This window comes from Excalfactoria chinensis, chromosome 2, assembly GCF_039878825.1.
Source record: "Excalfactoria chinensis isolate bCotChi1 chromosome 2, bCotChi1.hap2, whole genome shotgun sequence".
NCBI classification, from domain to species: domain Eukaryota; kingdom Metazoa; phylum Chordata; class Aves; order Galliformes; family Phasianidae; genus Excalfactoria; species Excalfactoria chinensis.
The window spans coordinates 121,252,851-121,270,734 of NC_092826.1; the positions used below are offsets into that span (position 1 = coordinate 121,252,851).

The 17,884-nt window shown below is 39.5% G+C and overlaps 1 protein-coding gene across 1 annotated transcript; it reads right to left on the reverse strand.

Annotated features, from left to right (window-relative positions):
• Window positions 1–8,127: 8,127 nt before the first annotated feature.
• On the reverse strand, window positions 8,128–17,677 carry STEAP1 (STEAP family member 1). The gene is made up of 6 exons (XM_072329329.1): window positions 17,487–17,677; window positions 16,652–16,735; window positions 14,470–14,574; window positions 12,145–12,648; window positions 10,008–10,172; window positions 8,128–8,763 (listed from the first exon to the last, which is right to left on the reverse strand). Exons 3-6 carry the CDS (start codon window positions 14,560–14,562, stop codon window positions 8,506–8,508), a joined length of 1,020 nt encoding a protein of 339 aa, XP_072185430.1. The 5' UTR covers window positions 14,563–14,574; window positions 16,652–16,735; window positions 17,487–17,677; the 3' UTR covers window positions 8,128–8,505.
• Between the last annotated feature and the right edge of the window lie 207 nt (window positions 17,678–17,884).

Consider the following 17,884-nt stretch of genomic DNA (forward strand, 5'->3'; position numbering starts at 1 on the left):
TCATTACAAAATTGGACCGTGTCTATTCAGTGAAATTATGAAACTGGATTAGATATCTCTCTTGGATTATGTACAAAGATCTATAGACAATATAATTTTCTGATGTCTTGTTAAAGGACTGTCTTTATTAAAAAAAGGAGATTATGTTTTCTTAGCAGGTGTTTTGCTTTCTTTAGGAGAGTCCAGGGAAGCATTATTATTTCTTCCCTTAAGGAATGGAACATAACAAAGGAGTTTCCAGTTTGTAAATGGAGACAGATATTCTGGTTCTTCCTCTTGGCAAAGAGAAAACAAAGCCCCAGGGTTCTCCCCATGGAAAACAAGTGAAAACAAACACACAAAAATTTGCTTCCTATCAGGGCAACAAACCTAAATACAGTAATTTCTAGCATACAAGCCTCAACACAGCCAGTTTTATACCTTAGCAGAAAAAAGCAGTATTTTCCAGATGGGAACATTTAGGCCAACTAATTTTTTTTTCTTAGGGCTGCCAGTAATTCTTTTCAAAATAAAACTCGTACCTCTTAAACATTCTTTATAAAGACAAAATGGAACCGAGAAACTTAGAAAATTGAAACTTGGTGTTTGTTTGTTTGTTTTTAATTTGGAGAGATGTATATTTTTGTGTTCTGATTTTTTTAATTAATTTGTTGATTTTTTTTTTCTAAAGGTACTGTTTTTAAAAAGTTCTAAGCATTAGCTAAACAAAGAACAAGAAATAACGTTAAATGCCTCAACTGAAATATTGTCCCTTCACTCTTCGTATTTCACCAGTTTGTGATGTCCCCTATTCCCCAGCTCTCCAGGTTATCACTGTTCCTCTCAGGCCGCATGGATTCTCAGTTGCCCCAGGCAAGGAAAGAAAGACAAGGTGAAATAAATAAATAAAGACATCTAGATATTTTCTTGAGGAGGAGAGGAGAAAAAAAATGAAAAAGAAAAAAAAAAAAAAGAAAGAAAGAAAAAAGATAGAATGATGGAAAGAAAGAAGGAAAGGACAAGAAATCATTTCTAAAGCACATTTAGTAAGCCAGAGTTGAGAATACTTAGTAGGTCATGTGAAACTAGACAGAGAGTATCCTTCTTCCCAGCAGGAAGTACAAACTAAGGCTGATTCATTCAAAACAGGGGACAGATACCCCACCCGCCTTGAAAGAAACCCAAACAACCAAAGCAACAACAACAAAAAAAAAACAACCCCAAACCAAACCAACAAAAGCCAGAAAAGATCCAGGGTTATTATTTCATTTTTACGGCAAGGCAAATAACAGTGAGTATTGTTTTTGCTTTTATGATCTGGTAGATAGATTTTATATACCAGAAACAATCTGAAGGAAGGAAACCTCTGACTGTGGTTTTCCATAGTCATTGTTGAGGCACATTGTTGAGGAGTTTCAGAATCTTTGTTCTTTGGCCTTGTGTAGAGCACAAGACCTTTCCACTTTTCCCTATAAATTTTGAAACACCCTTTGCTTTGTGTTGCAAGTTATAGAAGGTCAAGCTTCTTCTTGGTTCATGGCTGCTCATCTTAAAAGGCATCTTCAGAGTGAGACAGCGGGTCCTAAAAATGTGATCCTGTGTCTGCAACAATTGTTGGACCCAAAGCTGGGAATAAAACAACCACATCCAGAATAAATATTTTTGTCAGCTTTGATAACCAAGAACAGAGGTGTGCCCTTCTTAGTGAAACATGGATATTGAAAAAAATATTGCAAGAGTCATTTAAAAGACTTTAATACTTGCTTGAAAACCAAAGCATCTGACTGAAACAGAGGCCACGTTGTGTCTTGACCACCATTTGAGCATAAGAATAGAATGTTTGTATTACTAACAATTTAGGACTTCAGCTCTTGAGGTCAAATATCCTTCACAAATCTGCAGACCACAGGTTTTGCCTAAAAGCAGTAGAGAAATTAAAAACAATCAATACCACACTGTATAGTATGTAGCACAATAGATGTGAAATAATTTTTATGGAATGTTTGAGAAAAGGAAAAAAGGGAGGATCAAGGAGAAACATGAATAACAGAATAGAGGAAAAGTGCATTAAATGAGCTTGTCAAGTGTTATGCTACAAACTGCATGTCATGGTCTTGGCAGTTTTAGAGCCTTTTATTGAGTGGTTCACAGCAGAATAGAGTCCATCCCATCTCCCAACTGGAGAAAGTGAACAGCTTTTTTTTGTGATTCTGTCAAAGAAAAGGCAGACTCTAAGTATTTATGTATCTGCAGGGGAAAAGCCTCGATTTTGGATAGCTAAGTAGAAGTCCCATTGACTTCTCTGGGAATTTTGCCCATAAATGGTGAGGATTAAATATGTGCAGTAGAATAGAGATATCAAAACAAGGATAAAACCTGAAGTCATTAGCTATTACTTTTCTAAATATAGTCTAATGCACCGTCTGATTCCCTGGTTTCTGTTGGTTCTTTGCGTAGGCAATGCTTAAGGGTGGTTTAGCTTGGTTGTGTCTTGAATAAATGCTCGCCTTCATTTAACACAGGTCTCTGTAGTGTTTACCAGGAAGCAAAATAGCAATGCCTGCTCCAATATAAGCACAATTTATTTGAAAATAAAACAGTTTATATTTAAACTGTTAGGAAAAGTGAAGCAATAACTGTAGCTCGTGTCCCTCCAGCTTCAGATACAGCTATGTTCCACATCCAAAATAAAATTGTAGGGCTACATCTCAGAGCATAGTTCCTCCGAATTACCTATAACCTCACTGATGTTCATACATATCTGAGGAATGTGACTAGATTTCCCCAGAAATACCTCAAATGGTATTCCAGGGATGGAGACATGGTTGCAACTTAATAGGTTCTGCAGGCCGAGCTTTGCATACACTTGGTTCTTTGTATTTGTTCATTCCACATTTCAGCTGCATGTGGAAAAAACTCACATCCCATCCGTTTCATAGATTCACTTCATGCACTTCATATTCTGTGCTATCCATCACTGACTCATCCTTCATTTTACCCATCTCCTGTACTAAAAATTTCTGTTCCCTACTATCATGATGATATTGCATTCATTAAATTCCTTTACTTTGTGTCCCTGTCATTTCATAATGGGATTTCTGGATGTCCTGTTTCTTCCCATTCCATGTTAATGCCCCTTTACATAGCTTCATAGTCCCAGCCTTCCTCTGTCCCAGAATACCCTTCTCTGTAACTAATTAATTGGGAATAAATAATGTAGCACATTTACATTGTGAAAATCCTAACTCTACGGGACAGATAAGGGAAATACTGTCTAGTAAATGAATCACAAGTCTGAACAAAAAGTCAGAGGACAAATCAGAGAAGTGTTATGTGCCCATTCTTCAAGTCCAGCAATAAGATATTTCACAGATTTTCAAGTAATGGAGACATTCACATTGAATATTCCTTTTTCAGCAATGTACGTCCAACAAAATTATGTAGTCTTGTATATCAAGTCTTCATAACTACGACTTACAACATTGACTGGCCATTCAAAATACTCCATACGTGCCACATTACTGTTTTAATGGTGAGTTCCACAGATGAAATGTAAGCACAAAATATTTCTTAGCCCACTTAGCAAATTAGCCCCAACACACCTACTCATATATTACATTAAATCAATGGAAAAATTCAAACTATGATACAAAAGTTGAACTTTGACTTAACTGAATTCAGTGAGATTTTGTTAAAGAGTTCAAGGTCCTACAAAAATAAGTTATTTTACTATCAGCAACAGAACGTGCTGATTAGATCAAGAAATCCTGGCAGTACTGAAAAAAATCAGTGGCAATGATCAACTACTGACAGACGAAATGATTACAGCAGACTACATTCTCCAAGGGCGGATATTCTCAAAAATCTGTCTTTGTTTTTCATTTTGTTCTCTTAAACTATTACTGTAAGGTCATTTGAAGAAAATCAGCTTAGAAGAAATTTAGTCTGTGTTTCAGCAATATTGGACACGTTTAATGTTATCAAGGGGACAAAAGTAGAGGTTGTGAATATAGCAGATGAGAAATGAAGAATTGAGATCATCATTTCTCAAGTGAAGCCACAAAGTCCACAGTCATGTAGAGGTCAGTCAGTTTTGTTTTTTGTTGATAACTTCTAGAACACATTTTTCTCTACTGATTCATGGAAAACTAAGAACTTGACAAATAAGTGAAGCAGTGGAACATTCTTGCTACCAGAATTGGATGAAATAATTTAAGCTTTCAGTTTTAGGGGCACTTACAAAGGTATAAAATGTTTAAATTAAAAACTATCTTTACACCACTGAACAAGTGCTGTATTCTGCACCTGGGATGGGGCAGCTGTGGATTTATGTTCTGGTTTGTGGATGAGAAGTTGGAGAGCAGCCCCATGGAAAGGGACCTGAATGGGGGAGGGGGAGGAAGTTCTGGCTGAGGTCATGAGGCAGCAGTGTGCCCTGGCAGCCAGAAGGGCCAGCCATTATCATGGGTTGCAGCAGGCCCAGCACTGGAAATGGATGAGGGGAGGGGTGGGCCCACTGCTTTGCGGCCTCACGTTCAGCACTCTGTGCAGGTTTGGGCACCACAGTGTAAGAAGGGCATAAAACTATTAGAGAGTGTCCAAGAGAGAGCTGTGAAGATGGTGAAGATTAGTCCAGAGGGCAAGATGTATGAGGAGCAGCTGAGGTCCCTGGGTTTGCTCAGCCCAGGGTCTGCAGCTCCTCACAGGGAGTGGAGGGGCAGTGCTGTGCTCTGTTCTATGACCGCGGCAGGGCCCGAGGGAACAGCATGGAGCTGTGTCAGGGGAGGGGCAGGTGGGGGTTAGGGGAAGGTTCTGCACCAGAGGTTGTCTGGGGCACGAAACGGGCTCCTCAGGGTCATGGCCCCAAGTGCCAGAGTTTAAATAGTGTTTGGACAGTGCCCTCAGCTGCAGGGTTTGGATTTTGGGTGGTGCTTGTGGGTCTCTTCCAACCCAGAGATATTATACGATTCTATAATTTCTCTTCCTGTCCTTCATGCTGCATGTATACATGGATGTCGAGTTAATTACACCAGCGCATGGATCTGGATGAATCATTCTTTTCCATGAATTACTTTTAATAGAATCAAACTCCCTGATCTGATTAACTTCATGGCTTTAAACTCTTCTGTTAGCAGAACTGAGAGAACCGAGAAGAGTGGCCAAAGGGAGGGGCAGGTTACAGTAAAGACTGCTGTCAACAGGAATTGACATCAAACCAGAGCCAGCACAGCCCTTGTTCTGGCTTCCTGGGCACATTTTCAGAGTAGTATTATGGGATCTGGCTATCCCAGGTAATCTTGGCACAAAATTCCTCAAGTCCCTTTAACAATTTAAAAGTTCTCTCTGCAGTGAGTTTCAGTTCTCTATGTCTGATTTAATTATATCTGTGATATGTAACAACTGAGGGAATTACTTTGCAGCTTCTGTAGAGGCATTGCAAAACCATTTACACTAGAGTGATGGATTCTTACCATATATGTCTGTATTACTTTTTCCTCCTGAATGTCTTCATTATTCTTGATCTTTCCTGGTCTTTGATCAATGTTATCAGGGATTATAGATCTTCCTCCAAAGCACTTCACAACTAGCTCAGCTTTCTGGTCCTTCTCACAAATTCTTATACAAATGCTAGAATACATGGACTGTCAGTTAAAAGATCTGTCAAAATTGCTTTTCATTACATCCCCCCTATCAAACTGTCCATTAGGTATTTCATATATTTATCTTTCTTCCTTTGGAAACTTCGGACTCTTCAGCCACCATGGGGAGAATGATCTCCCTTGACTGAAGATGTTTTATTGTTCCCATCAGCAGCTCTTCTAGTTTTTAAAGTACCTTTTTTTGCCCTTATACAGGTCTGGATGTACATTACACAATGGCAGACACAGTATATAAATTGAAGCATTTAATGATGCATGAATTTATAAAAGTAATCAATTATTATACAAGTAAGTGCCTCAAAGTGGCATACACATCATTTTTATATTTTATAGTAGTATATAGGCACATTAATACACTGAATTTTGAGCCAGGTACATAAACTAAAAGGCATATTTATTTTAACTACTGAAACTAAATTATATCCATTACAAAGGGAAAAATAAAATATTGTCAGTAGCATTTTCTTCTGTAGCCCTTTTTACTCCTTACATGATCCTCCCCACTCCTGTTGTATTTGCGTGCTTTAAAAGCTGGAACATACTTTTGCAATATCCTCTGAAGGAATACTACTCCAGTACTACAGATTGGTGAGTTACTTAGAGGTGAAGTAGTTTACTAAAGACTAAAGCAGAGAACAGATTTGATATAAGGTCTCAAATTCTGACTGTAAGCATTCAACAGTACTTTATAAAGAAAAAGCTATCTGTTGCACAGAAAACCTGGCTCATGTGTGAGATTTTGTTTTGCACATGCCATACAAATAGCTCTGAACGGCCTCTTCCAAAGCATGTTTTCATTAATCTTTCTTAAGTTTTCATTCCTGTTTCAAACGGTTGACTCCTATGATCAGCCGTACATAACAAAGCCAACTACTTGACCAGAATTTAGCAAAATTGGAGACTGCACTAATTTCTCCAGACTTTCTTAGTAGGGGAGCAGCAGAGCTGATTCTGAAGAGAGTAATTTAACCCATTTTGATAAAAACACACATTAATCTGTTAAAGACTGGGGTTGCTTGCAGTACTTAAAATCTCAGCTTAGTCCTAAGTGGTAAATTGGACCAGAACTTTTGATTAGCTAGAAGAAGAGTAGCTAGTAGAAGGCAATTTAATTACTGTATTGTTGCACTGGTCTTAACCTGTTCCAATGAAAAAAAAAATAAAACAAAGCTATATGACTCTTGACCACAATTGCAATTAATATTCCAAGTAAGGCTTTGATGTTTTTTTTTCTCTCTAATTCATTTTATTTCCTTTAAAGAAATGGAAATGCTGATGTATTGACAACAACCATTTGCTTTTAGAAATTTCTGAAGTTCACAGGCTGGCTTTCTGTGTTTTAGTGCTCATCTCTGTCATGCATTACTGACACACACTGCCACTCAAGTCTCTTCAGTCTACATTACAGAGGCCACCTTGTTCCCATTATTTTCAAACACTACATTTTCAAAGTGCAAAACACAAGCACAACTTCTAAGCTGCAATAATAGAATGGAGTTAAAACCAGGAAGATACAAAATGTAGTAATAATTATTTATTTAATTTGTTATTTATACCCAGTGTACCAAGTCCACAAATGTAAAACAGAATCATTAGCACCATGTATTACATATTCTCTTGCATAGCCGTTTTCTTGTTTGTTTAATACCAGAACCACTGCAGTTCTCATTTGGATGATTCCAGCAATAGGTGGCATCATCAATCCATGTCCCAGTCAGCTCATGCAGGGAAACTGCAACAACGCTTCTGATGCTGTGTGAAAATACTAACTGCTACATAAAGTATTTAAAATAGATGTTATCAAATGAATTATTCAGTTAAGACATTCAGGCAGATCTATGTAAAACAAAGAAAGAGAAGTTTCATCAACTTAAACTACAATTTAAGTAAAAGCAAATGCATTCAGAAGCAGTTTTACATGAAAATCTCACCAAATCAGTGTCAAGGTTCAAACGCCTGTTTTTAATGATTTGCTTCCAGTCACACAATTGTGCTGGCTCTATAGTAAAACAGTAAAACATATTTACTGGATGTGTGAGCTATCCCCATTGGAATAATTTGTGTTAATAAAGATAAGCACGTGTCAAAGACTGCAGGCTTAGGTCAAAAGCATGGAAAATTTCCAGCATCAGAAACAAAAGAATATGTTCATGGAAAAAAAAAACAACATTTTATAGTTATAAATAAACAGACACACCTAGTCCTGTATAAGATGTAGATCTGAATCTAAAAACTCTTTTTTTTAGACTGTGCCTAAGCCTCAGGAGAGATTTCCCCTGCAAAGTTCCTCAGACTTCTGCTTACTTGATTGTTTAAATTCAAGTCATGGTGGGAATGCAAATTCTCATTTGGCCGCAGTGCTACAGGATCCCTTCCGCAGTTAAACATAAGATGCAGGAGATAATGGGAAATGGGACAATAAATACTCAAGTTGTTGTCCCTTTATAATACTGAGATTTAACCAGGGAACGAACGTGGCTGTGGGATGCAGAAAGCATTCCTGGATTTTGTGGTGTAATGATTTATTTACTTTCTGTGGTCATCTGGAGCAATGATTTATGATTGCATTTCCCAGTGAAAGAATTACGATTGAAGCAATGAAGCACTGGCATTTTAAGAGCAGTGAGTCAGAAGAAAGAAATGATCAAATTCCAGAACACCAAATAGATTAAAGTGTAAAATTAATGTTTCCAATTTCTGTCTCAACAGAGGTTCAAATTGCATCAGGTATTCCATACCCCTGTGGCTGAAATGAAAAGTAAACAAGAAACACCTAAGAAATAGATGGAAACAAAGCTCGCAAGTAAACATTTTGTTGACTTGAGCACATTTACATGCATCAGATAGGAGAATGTCCATATTTGATCTATAGTCTGGAAGTCAGGTTAGTTTGATTGGTCTGTGTATTAGCTTCCCAACCACATCTGATCTTTTTTATCCTCTTCCTGAAACATGGGAGGAACAGTATGCATTTACAGAGCAGGACCACTATAGGAAGAAAAACTGCTACCATAAATGAAGGTGGTGTGTACCAGATAAATTGGTTAACATCAACCCACTTATTCCAAGCAAACACCAATGCATGAACTGTGCATAGCAGCAGAGCTACGTATCCCATCTTGCTCTGAAAAAAAGACAGATAAGAAGTCATTATTTTTTTCCAGCTTGGCAAAAGATTACTCTTTTGGTGGTAGAAAAGAGAACATTAGGTTATAATTACAATTTTAAATCTATAATTCAAGCATTCAGCTGTACACCTATATGCCACCTTTAATAAAAAGGGAGGGGGGAGCACATTTTTCTTCTATTGCTATCACACTGCTGTAACATACAAAAGAGATAAAAGATTCCCCAAAATGGGTCAGTTCTCGGTATTTCAATTTGTAGAAGTTACTTGTATCCTGATGTCTTTTCTGATAAATTATTATGAGTTCAAAAGCAAGTTTATGAGCAGTTTAATCAATTGCTGCAAAGGGAATTTTTAAAGTTAATTTAAATCAGTAACCGTAGTAAGTATAGTACTATGATAAATTTGGCTTAGGACTTGAATTTCAAGAGGAAAGGAAGAGTTATGCTAGAGTTACTAGCAGTTTTGAGTTTCTTGTGTACATAATAACCTTGTTTTTATTACAAAAATGGAACTGCCATTAGTGTTAAGTCCAACACTGCCTTTCCAATTGCTAAATCAATAAGATCTAATTTTTAAATATACAAGTTATTTGTTTATAAAACTAATTCAATATATTACTATTAATCTTCTGGATATTATTATTATTATAGATTTCTTCACAATGATAATTTAATAGAAGAAGTAATCATGCACCAGGAGACTCCTATACCAGTCTATATAAGTCTCTGATAAATTTTTCCTGTAACTGGTGCATTAAATAGAATGGACCAAATCCCAAACCTTTGTCAGAATATATACATTTCTTATCTACTTTTCAAACTGATAGCATATTTTCAAATGATAGGTGCTAATAGGTCTTCGGATTTTCAGATTTTGGTGTTCAGAGACCTAACTCAATACTTGTTTAACACCGTATGGTCATATTGATGCAGAGCTATGCCTGATTATTATTGTATTTTAATATCATTTTATAATAAGATATATTATTGTATTTTGTATTATTATTATGCAATATACAGTGAACTAAGAGAGAACCAAATACTTAGGTAAATGAAAAAGAAACCACCAAACATCTGTAGCAAAACCAATTACTAGGTGGGTTTGATTATTTGTCTGTTCCTTCTCAGAATGCCTCATTCTCAGAATACTACTTCTTGGAGTTGGCTGTGTGACTATGGATGATGTCAGCAGAAAACATACAGTCCTAAAACCAAGGAGTGATGACATGAAGTGTGTACCTGAATATAATGGAACTCTCTCCAGGTCAAAGAGTGACTGACAGATGGGATTGATGCTATTGCCAACAAGGCCAGCAAAGCAAGTCCCAGAATTCCTAGGGATACATAAATCTCCATTCTCCAAACATCATGTTCAATCCAGGCATTTTCTTTTTTCTGTTTGACCTGCAAAAAGAATCACAGAATGGTTTGAGCTGAAAGAGACCTTAAAAGGCCATGTAGTCCAAACCCATGCTATGGGCAGGGATGTTTCACTAGATCAGGTTTCACAAAGCCCCATCCAACCTGACTTTGAACACTTCCATCCATGAGGCACCCACAGCCTCTCTGGGCAGCCTGTTCCATTGTCTCACCACCCTCACCGTGAAAAAATGCTTCCTTATATCCAACCTAAATCTTTCTGTTTTCAGTTTATAACCATTGCCCTTTGTCCTGGCACTACATGCCCTTGTAAAAAAAGTCATTCTATCTCTTTTGTAAGCTCCCTTTATGTACTGAAAGGCCAGAATAAAGTCTCCCTGAAACCTTCTTGTCTCCAGGTTGAACAACCTCAACTCTCTCAGCCATTTTCAATAGTAGAGGTGCTCTAGCCCTCTGGTTATTTTCCTAGCTTTCCTATTAACTTGCTTTAACATGTTCATGTCTTTCTTGTACTGCATACTCCAGAACTGGATGCAGTACTCAACATGGGGTCTCAAGAGAGTGAAGCTGAGTGGAAGAATCACCTCACCTTTGTCCTGTTGGCCATGCTTCTTTTTACGCAGCCCAGGATACAATTGGCTTTCTGGTGCACTTAGACACTTTCATAAAATATAGTTGTTTTCACAATGGTAATTAGGAAGTAAGATGTGAAACATGGTATTTTTGTTTGTTTGAATGTTTCTGAATGTGACTGCTCTTTAACTGCAATGAAAAAGTCCCTTCTAGTATCTACAGAGCAAAGGTAGGCTTTGAATGAAAAGAATGTGCAGATTGCATCAGGATCTTGGCTCAGTAAAGACATGTTCTGAGGCAAGTTAGCCTGCCTTCACAGTAGGAGAAATCTTATTCTTTGGCAGAAAAAATTCCATCTGTAACTAAATACCGTACCTGGGAGCTGATAACAACAAGAAATATATCTACAGCTCTGTTTTATGGTGCCAATTTAGCAAACATTCTTAATGACATTATTATTCCAGAATAGCCACTTAGTCCTGTTTATTCAACAACAACTACTTGGTGCATTCAGCTGCACAGAATACAATGGTTGATGTGGATGAAAATAATAAGCGGATGTCAAAGCTTCTCCTATTTGTAACTGTTCTTTGACGCTATTGAAATCACCATCATATAATGTGCTCCAAATGTGAGAATTTCTTTATCTGCACCTAAGAACTGGAATCTCACAGAAAATTCTGGTAGACCATTCAAACCAGACTACCAGGATAGCTGATCTTCAATGTTTTCATCAGGTTGTTTGATAGAATTGTTAAGAAAATATCCTACTCTGCTTTTTATAAAAGATTATATTGGATTTTGAGGATATTAAAACTACCTTTGCAGTTCACACCTTACACTGGAATACTCCTTATAATGGAATAGTTATGGCACTCAGAGTGATATATAGGCATGTAGTAGATACTCTCTAGTAAGAGAGAACCTCAGATAGCTTTGCAAGCCATTTATTGCCCATGACTTGGAACCATGATAGAAATTGTTTTAATTGTATTATTTTAACAAGTTGTGTACCAGCCAAACTGTGGAGTCATCAGTGTTCATATGTTTAGCCTGTGGCAAATAAAAATTATGATAATTTAGCTCAGCTTTGTTGCTGGATAATTCACTTTACAAAGATGAGGTCTAAGAATAGCATGTGCAGCAGTTTTTGTAGATAGTTAGATTCTGCTGAGATGGTGCTGAGAAAATTAATCCACACTAAATTAAGACTGTGCCAAAGACTTACGTGTACCTGTGAGGCAGTTATAATTATTATACACAGAGTCAAAAATTCCTAGATGAAGAAAGTGACTTATTGAATACACATTGGTACAGCTGACTCCCTATTACATGCTTCAACTAGTAGGTCCTGCTCCATTCCTGAACTGTGCTTTGTGGGGAGTTGCTCCCAAATCAGAGGCAATTTCTAAACCCATCATACCTGCTGGAATGCCCAGTTCAGCAGCTTGTATCTGTATGATCTCCTCATCGGATAGCACAAGCTATAGCAGGCATGCATCATAGCGAAGAAGAAACTGAGAAGTCCAAATTGCTTTCTTGACAACATCCATCTATCCAGCCACAGGGGAAACCTTTTGTACTTAGTGCCAAAGTACAGCTGGAAACCAGCAGCTAATATTCCTGGCAAATATACCAGTGCTAAAAGAGTAATTGAAACCACTGGTAAGACTTTGTTTATGACAAGGATTGGAATTTTATAGAAAACGTTTTCATTTCTTGTTATAAAAGGATATATGACATCTCTCAGAGAAGTGTAAATAAACGTCAATAATGAGATCACAGATGCTATCTTCAGTGGCATGTGCCACCTGGGGAACAAATCCTGCTTGTAGTGCTGTTCTGAAGAGTATTCAAACTCACTAAAATGGTGTGCTTGATGTAAGTTAAAAAGTGCAGCTGGATTGGCGACTTGCATATCCACATTCTAGGAAGGACAGAAAGGAAATACCAGTGAGAACAAAAGAAGATTAAAACTGCAAGCACAGTATTTGCTATCATAACTTTCATACTATGCATTACTGAAACCATACACAACCAACACGCACACTAATAGAGACAAGGTTGCTGGAAAAGTATAATGTTACAAGTAGTACAATCGGTAGTTGAGCAATTTTAGTGTTGAATTTCTATTCTTCATTCCTTATGTACGGTGATTTCAAAACAGGTTTCCTTCCAGGAAGTTAACCACACCACAAGATAAGATTGCGTTACATAAAGCATCACCAAAGCTTCTTACGATAGGTGTTCAAGATTTCACATTGCAGCTGCAGATTTATCAAAGTAACTCAAATAAATATGTTCAACAACAGAATCCAGAGACATGACAGTACAATATTTCTTCTAGTCACTGCTGTGTTAATGGCAATTAATTTAGGTAATGAAGGCAAGTAGAAACAGTTGGGATACAGCATATTAGCTGTGCCCCTTTCAACTCCAGGCTCAATTCCCAGGCTTTTCTTCCTGTCCACCCTCAAAGCAATAACGTTCTCTTAGCATTTATGAAAACTTGTGAAACTGAGTCACTTCAGCTCAAAAAGCTGAATCTTTTACTGCCAAGTTGTCATTATTTGATTCTAGTTTCACTGAAGATCTTGGCAGAACTATCACAGGCTTTAGAAGGAGCTAAGCTGGGACAAAACATTAGCATATTATAGATTGTTTTACACTGATACAATATGTTTAAAGATTGCCCAACACTTGTGGCTAGAGAAGAGGTATTTGATCCAAATGAAAGTACACACGTGCACCAACAGCAGGACTTTGCAGCTGATGCAGCGGACAGCTGTCCCAGTGAGGAGGCTGGGACTTCAGAGCATTAATAAACATGCAGCTCCTAATATTCCAGTGAACCCGAACCAATATGGCAACAGCTCAGCTTTAGAATGGCTAATGTTGCAGGTGTCCCAATCTCCAGAAAATGATATGGTAATGTCAGGTTTGAGGAAGGCAGCTACTAGTAGTTTTAAAGATGTAAATTGGCATTCACAGAATCATTAGGTTGGAAAAGGCCTTCATGATCATCAACTTCAAATCATTCTGCTAGGACACAGGAGATTTGCCATTTCTGCGATATTACCTGCCTTTATTCTTAAGAATCAAATATATTGAAACTGATCAAGATGTCAATTCAAACAAGATGCTACTTGTGAATAAAGCAAGGGTAAGTGGATGCAGGTTGTGTGTTCATCCCCCCCGATGCAGGCTGTTTTGCTTTCTATTAACTGAGAGGTAACAAATGTTCATTACTATCTTGCCATAAAATCTTAAATGGAGTCATGGTAGCCTGTTCCTGCACGTCTGACTGACTTGCCTACAGTGCCTCAGAGTAAAATCAAAGGGCATAGTTTTTATTAGGGTTTTATAGTTGAAGATGCTTATCAAATGATAAAGATGTATGTTTTTTGATGAACAGTGAAGGTATACCCAAAGTAACTTGCATTCTCTAGTCAGTGAAGAATAGTGTAGTTCATGCATTACACAATGTGATATTAGTATAAATTATATAAACTGAGATTTCAGCACTTTCAACTAGCACAAGACTTGTGCATTTTTGAAGTATGGAATGTGATTTAACTGAATCAGTTGCTCATTATCTTTTTAATCTCATGATGTCAATTTGTGAGAAGACTTTAAAAGCATTGGTGATATGCCAGTGTTACATAAACATGGTGCTTTTGGACAAAATCAAATAAAAGACTGCAATTTTCTGCATGACATGTGAACTACTCTTTTATAGAAACATTACCAAGTCACTAAGGTTTTCTCTATTTCTTCTTGGTGTGATGTTCTGAAATGCATTCTGGTCAATGGTATGACTATCACCTTCCCTCTTCTCCATTGTAGAAACTCCCTGCAAAACAAACACAGGATGTAAAACAGGTTTTGAAATGCCCTACTGGAACTTTGAGGCCTCTTTGTCCACAAAATGTTTTCTTCCCCCTTCTCCATCTGTTTGACAGAAAAGTTATTTTTCTTAACTAAAGCGGAGAGCATTTGAATCAACAGAACAAAGTAACTGAAGAAAAGGAATATTTAAGCTAAATGCCTGCATCACAAGTGGAATGAAAGATTTAATTCAGGGTGAAAGTTTTTAAAGTAGAACAATAAAGTCTGAAACAGCTTTTGCTTGTGGCATAACAGGTAAAGCCTTATAAAGATGGACTTTTGATATGTTTACGAAAAGCTTCAACAAAACTGTGTCTAACCTGATAACAGGCTGAGCTTACTGATGTAAGAAATCCACACCAATTTGTGGTTGCTAATACTTCTTAGGTTTTATGATTCAAATGTTTAAACTTGGTCTACCTGTCAGCCTGTGGCATCAAGATTGTCAGGAAACTCCAGCTGGAGCTTTGTTCATGCTGCTCCAAGGTACACTCTCAATTCTTATCACCCACAAGAGGCAGCGGAAATGATTCTTAAAGATTGCAAGAAATCAGAAGCCAGAAAACAAAGAAGAAGAGAAAGGATCTCTCTAGAGATCCTAAGACAGCAGTAGAGATGCTATCCTGGAGTCCTGGGAAGGCTGTTAAGCAACTGCAAGAAGTTTCCTTCCACAAGGACTTCCAACACACACACCATCTTGCCATGCACTGCCAGAAGAGATGTGCTTGTGCCACACCACTGGGAGCTCAAGATGCCAGACCAGTGTAAGCTTTCTGTGGCTACCTTGAAGGCTGGGACTAATTAGCTCCTCTGTGTAGACATCCCACAGAATAGCTGAATTGATACATATGAAAGTAGTTTTCTAAATACAGATTATTTTACACCCACCAAACTTTTGGAAAGTTGTATCTAAATGTGATAGTTGTACTATTTTTCTGCGTGTAGTTACTTCAGTGGATGAATGTCACAGTCTTCTGCTATCTGGTATAAGGTCTTGCTTTCTACTAGGCCAGCTAATGGGCAGTCTGTATATCCTGCTCACAAGAAAACATGCTGCTAAAGACACATTTCTACTTTCTTTCCCTATAACTAAAACTAGATCCGGTGGTTTTATCACAGATATCTTCCTCAAGCCTCAGCTTTTCCTGTCCCACTATTTGTTCGAAAATTCTACTTTTATCTGCTTTGATGTATAGTGTATTTCTAGTTGTTACAATGGCAAAGGATACTTTAAGACTTCAGTATAACTTACTTACTTGGAAAAAAAACCCAATCAAACAGGTAACAATGTGATTTTCGGATTTGTTTTTAAAGGAACTTGGAGTATTTAAAGTATGAAGCATTGTGGTGTGGTGGAGGAAAGGACATAAGCAGCACTGAGACTGACATTTTGCTTTCTTGGGTGAGACAGACTTAAACATTGTTAAAGCAGCTTTTGACTCACATATTTGCTGCTTGTCTATTTTTCTATACTGACCTCAGTTGAGCTTTCAGCTGATAATATCACCTGTCTGCAGGGGCTTACACAGTGATGCCAGCCTCTTTGGAACTGTCCTCTTCTGGCTACCACATTGTCTAGGAGGTCCAAAAGTAAATTTTATATTGGGAAGCCCTGGGCAGGAGACCTTAACTCACCTGAGCCTCATACTGCTATCACTTCTAATTTAGAAATGGCAAATCCAGAAAGAGCTTCTAGCTAAAGGTCTGTATTGGTGTTAACGTCGTAAATTATGTCATGATGAGAAAAAGAAGAAAATCAAGAGCTGGGCAGTTGCTGATTCAAAAAGTTGATTTTAGGAAACAATCTTTGATAGAATCTTAAATATCCTCCTAATGCTTCATGTGGCAGGGAAAAACAAACAAACATGGAAAATGAAGATAAATTTGTGTGGGTTACAGCCATGCAACTGCATGCGAGGAAGCATAGGTGCTGAACCACTATAGTGTACTTGGCTTCCAGCACCAGAGTTGATACAGAACTACTTTTTATTCACTCAGTAATACAGTAATAGCCTTGGGAAACCTTAAATACGAATACTTACAGTTCTATCATTCAGTGATTTATGAATGGTCAGAACGAAGTCATCTTCAGCATGGCTCTGTCTGGAACACGTCTGAAGAAAATCCTATGGAAGACAGAAACCAATTACAGACGTGTGTCAGTCACAACTGCCCTAAAAGAAAACAGTTTAACAATGCCCGTCCTCTGTGTCCACCCCTCGCCTGGAAGGCAGCAGTACCACCAGCTGGCAATGAGGATGGCAGGCCTGCAGCTGAGGAAGGTTGAAATCCCAGTATTGTGAGCCCTGAGAAACAGGCTGATGATAGCGCTGAACCAGCAGGGACACAAACTGGGCAGACCTGACTGCAAAAACATCCTCCCAAACCAATGAAAGGTTTTCCTGAATAAGAGTTTTCAGCGCTGGCCCCGTGGAAAAAAATAAATAAATAAATAAAATGTCCAAAATAAACAGCCTGAGATAACAACGATGAGATGGGAGAGCGTGGGACAGCGACAGCGTCCCACTGCGTCCTTGGCAGATGACAACGTGACAGCGCTCGGACAGCCGCCTGCCTTCGGGACTGATGTACGGCGCGGCATCCGGCAGACAGCAGAACTTGTCGCGCCCCTCCGCTCCTCCGGAAAGCCTCACACGGAGGGCTCGGAGCTCGATTCCCTTCATCGGAGGGCACCCGGGACAAAGGAGCCCCTCTCCGTGCCTCGGGCCCGGCCGTCCCGCACTGCTGTTCGGGGCCCACCGCCGGGACCCGTCCGGTGCCGTCCCGTCTCGTGCCGGAACCTGGCGGCAGCCCGGACACGCGCCCGCCCGCAGCTCGGCCGGCGCCGCCGCCTCCCGCCGCCCGGGGCGCACCCACCTCAGCCCGCCGGCGGCACTGCCTCCTCGGCCCGGCGGGGGGCGGCGGAGCGGGGCTTCCCTCGCTAACGGCTGGGAACCCGGCGAGCCCCGGCGCGGCTCCGTGAGGACGGGGCGAGGCGCCTCCGTGCGGGAGCCGGTGCGGCTGCGTCGGGGAAGGCGGCCCCAAGTTAGTCACGGAGCGCTCGGCAGCCTCCGAGGAGGGGAGCGGCGGGGGCAGCCGGCCGCAGCCTCCACCCCCCCCCCGCCCGGCCCCACCCTCCGCGCCCATCCCGCCGCCCGGTGCCGGCGTGCCGGTACCCCCGGTTCCCGTATAGCGGCGGTTCGGGGCCGCTCTCCGGCGCCGCCTGGGGCCCGCGGAGCGCGGGGCTGCGGCTCGTGTCCCGCCGGGACAAAGGG

What these genes read in the sequence shown, in the direction of transcription:
- STEAP1 (XM_072329329.1), bottom strand. Translation starts at nt 14,562, where the DNA reads ATGGAGAAGAGGGAAGGTGATAGTCATACCATTGACCAGAATGCATTT. An exon ending in GAGAAAACCTTAGTGACTTG is followed by an intron (nt 12,649 to 14,469) that starts GTAATGTTTCTA and finishes TGTCCTTCCTAG; the next exon opens with AATGTGGATATGCAAGTCGC. An exon ending in GAGAGTTCCATTATATTCAG is followed by an intron (nt 8,764 to 10,007) that starts GTACACACTTCA and finishes TCTTTTTTTCAG; the next exon opens with AGCAAGATGGGATACGTAGC.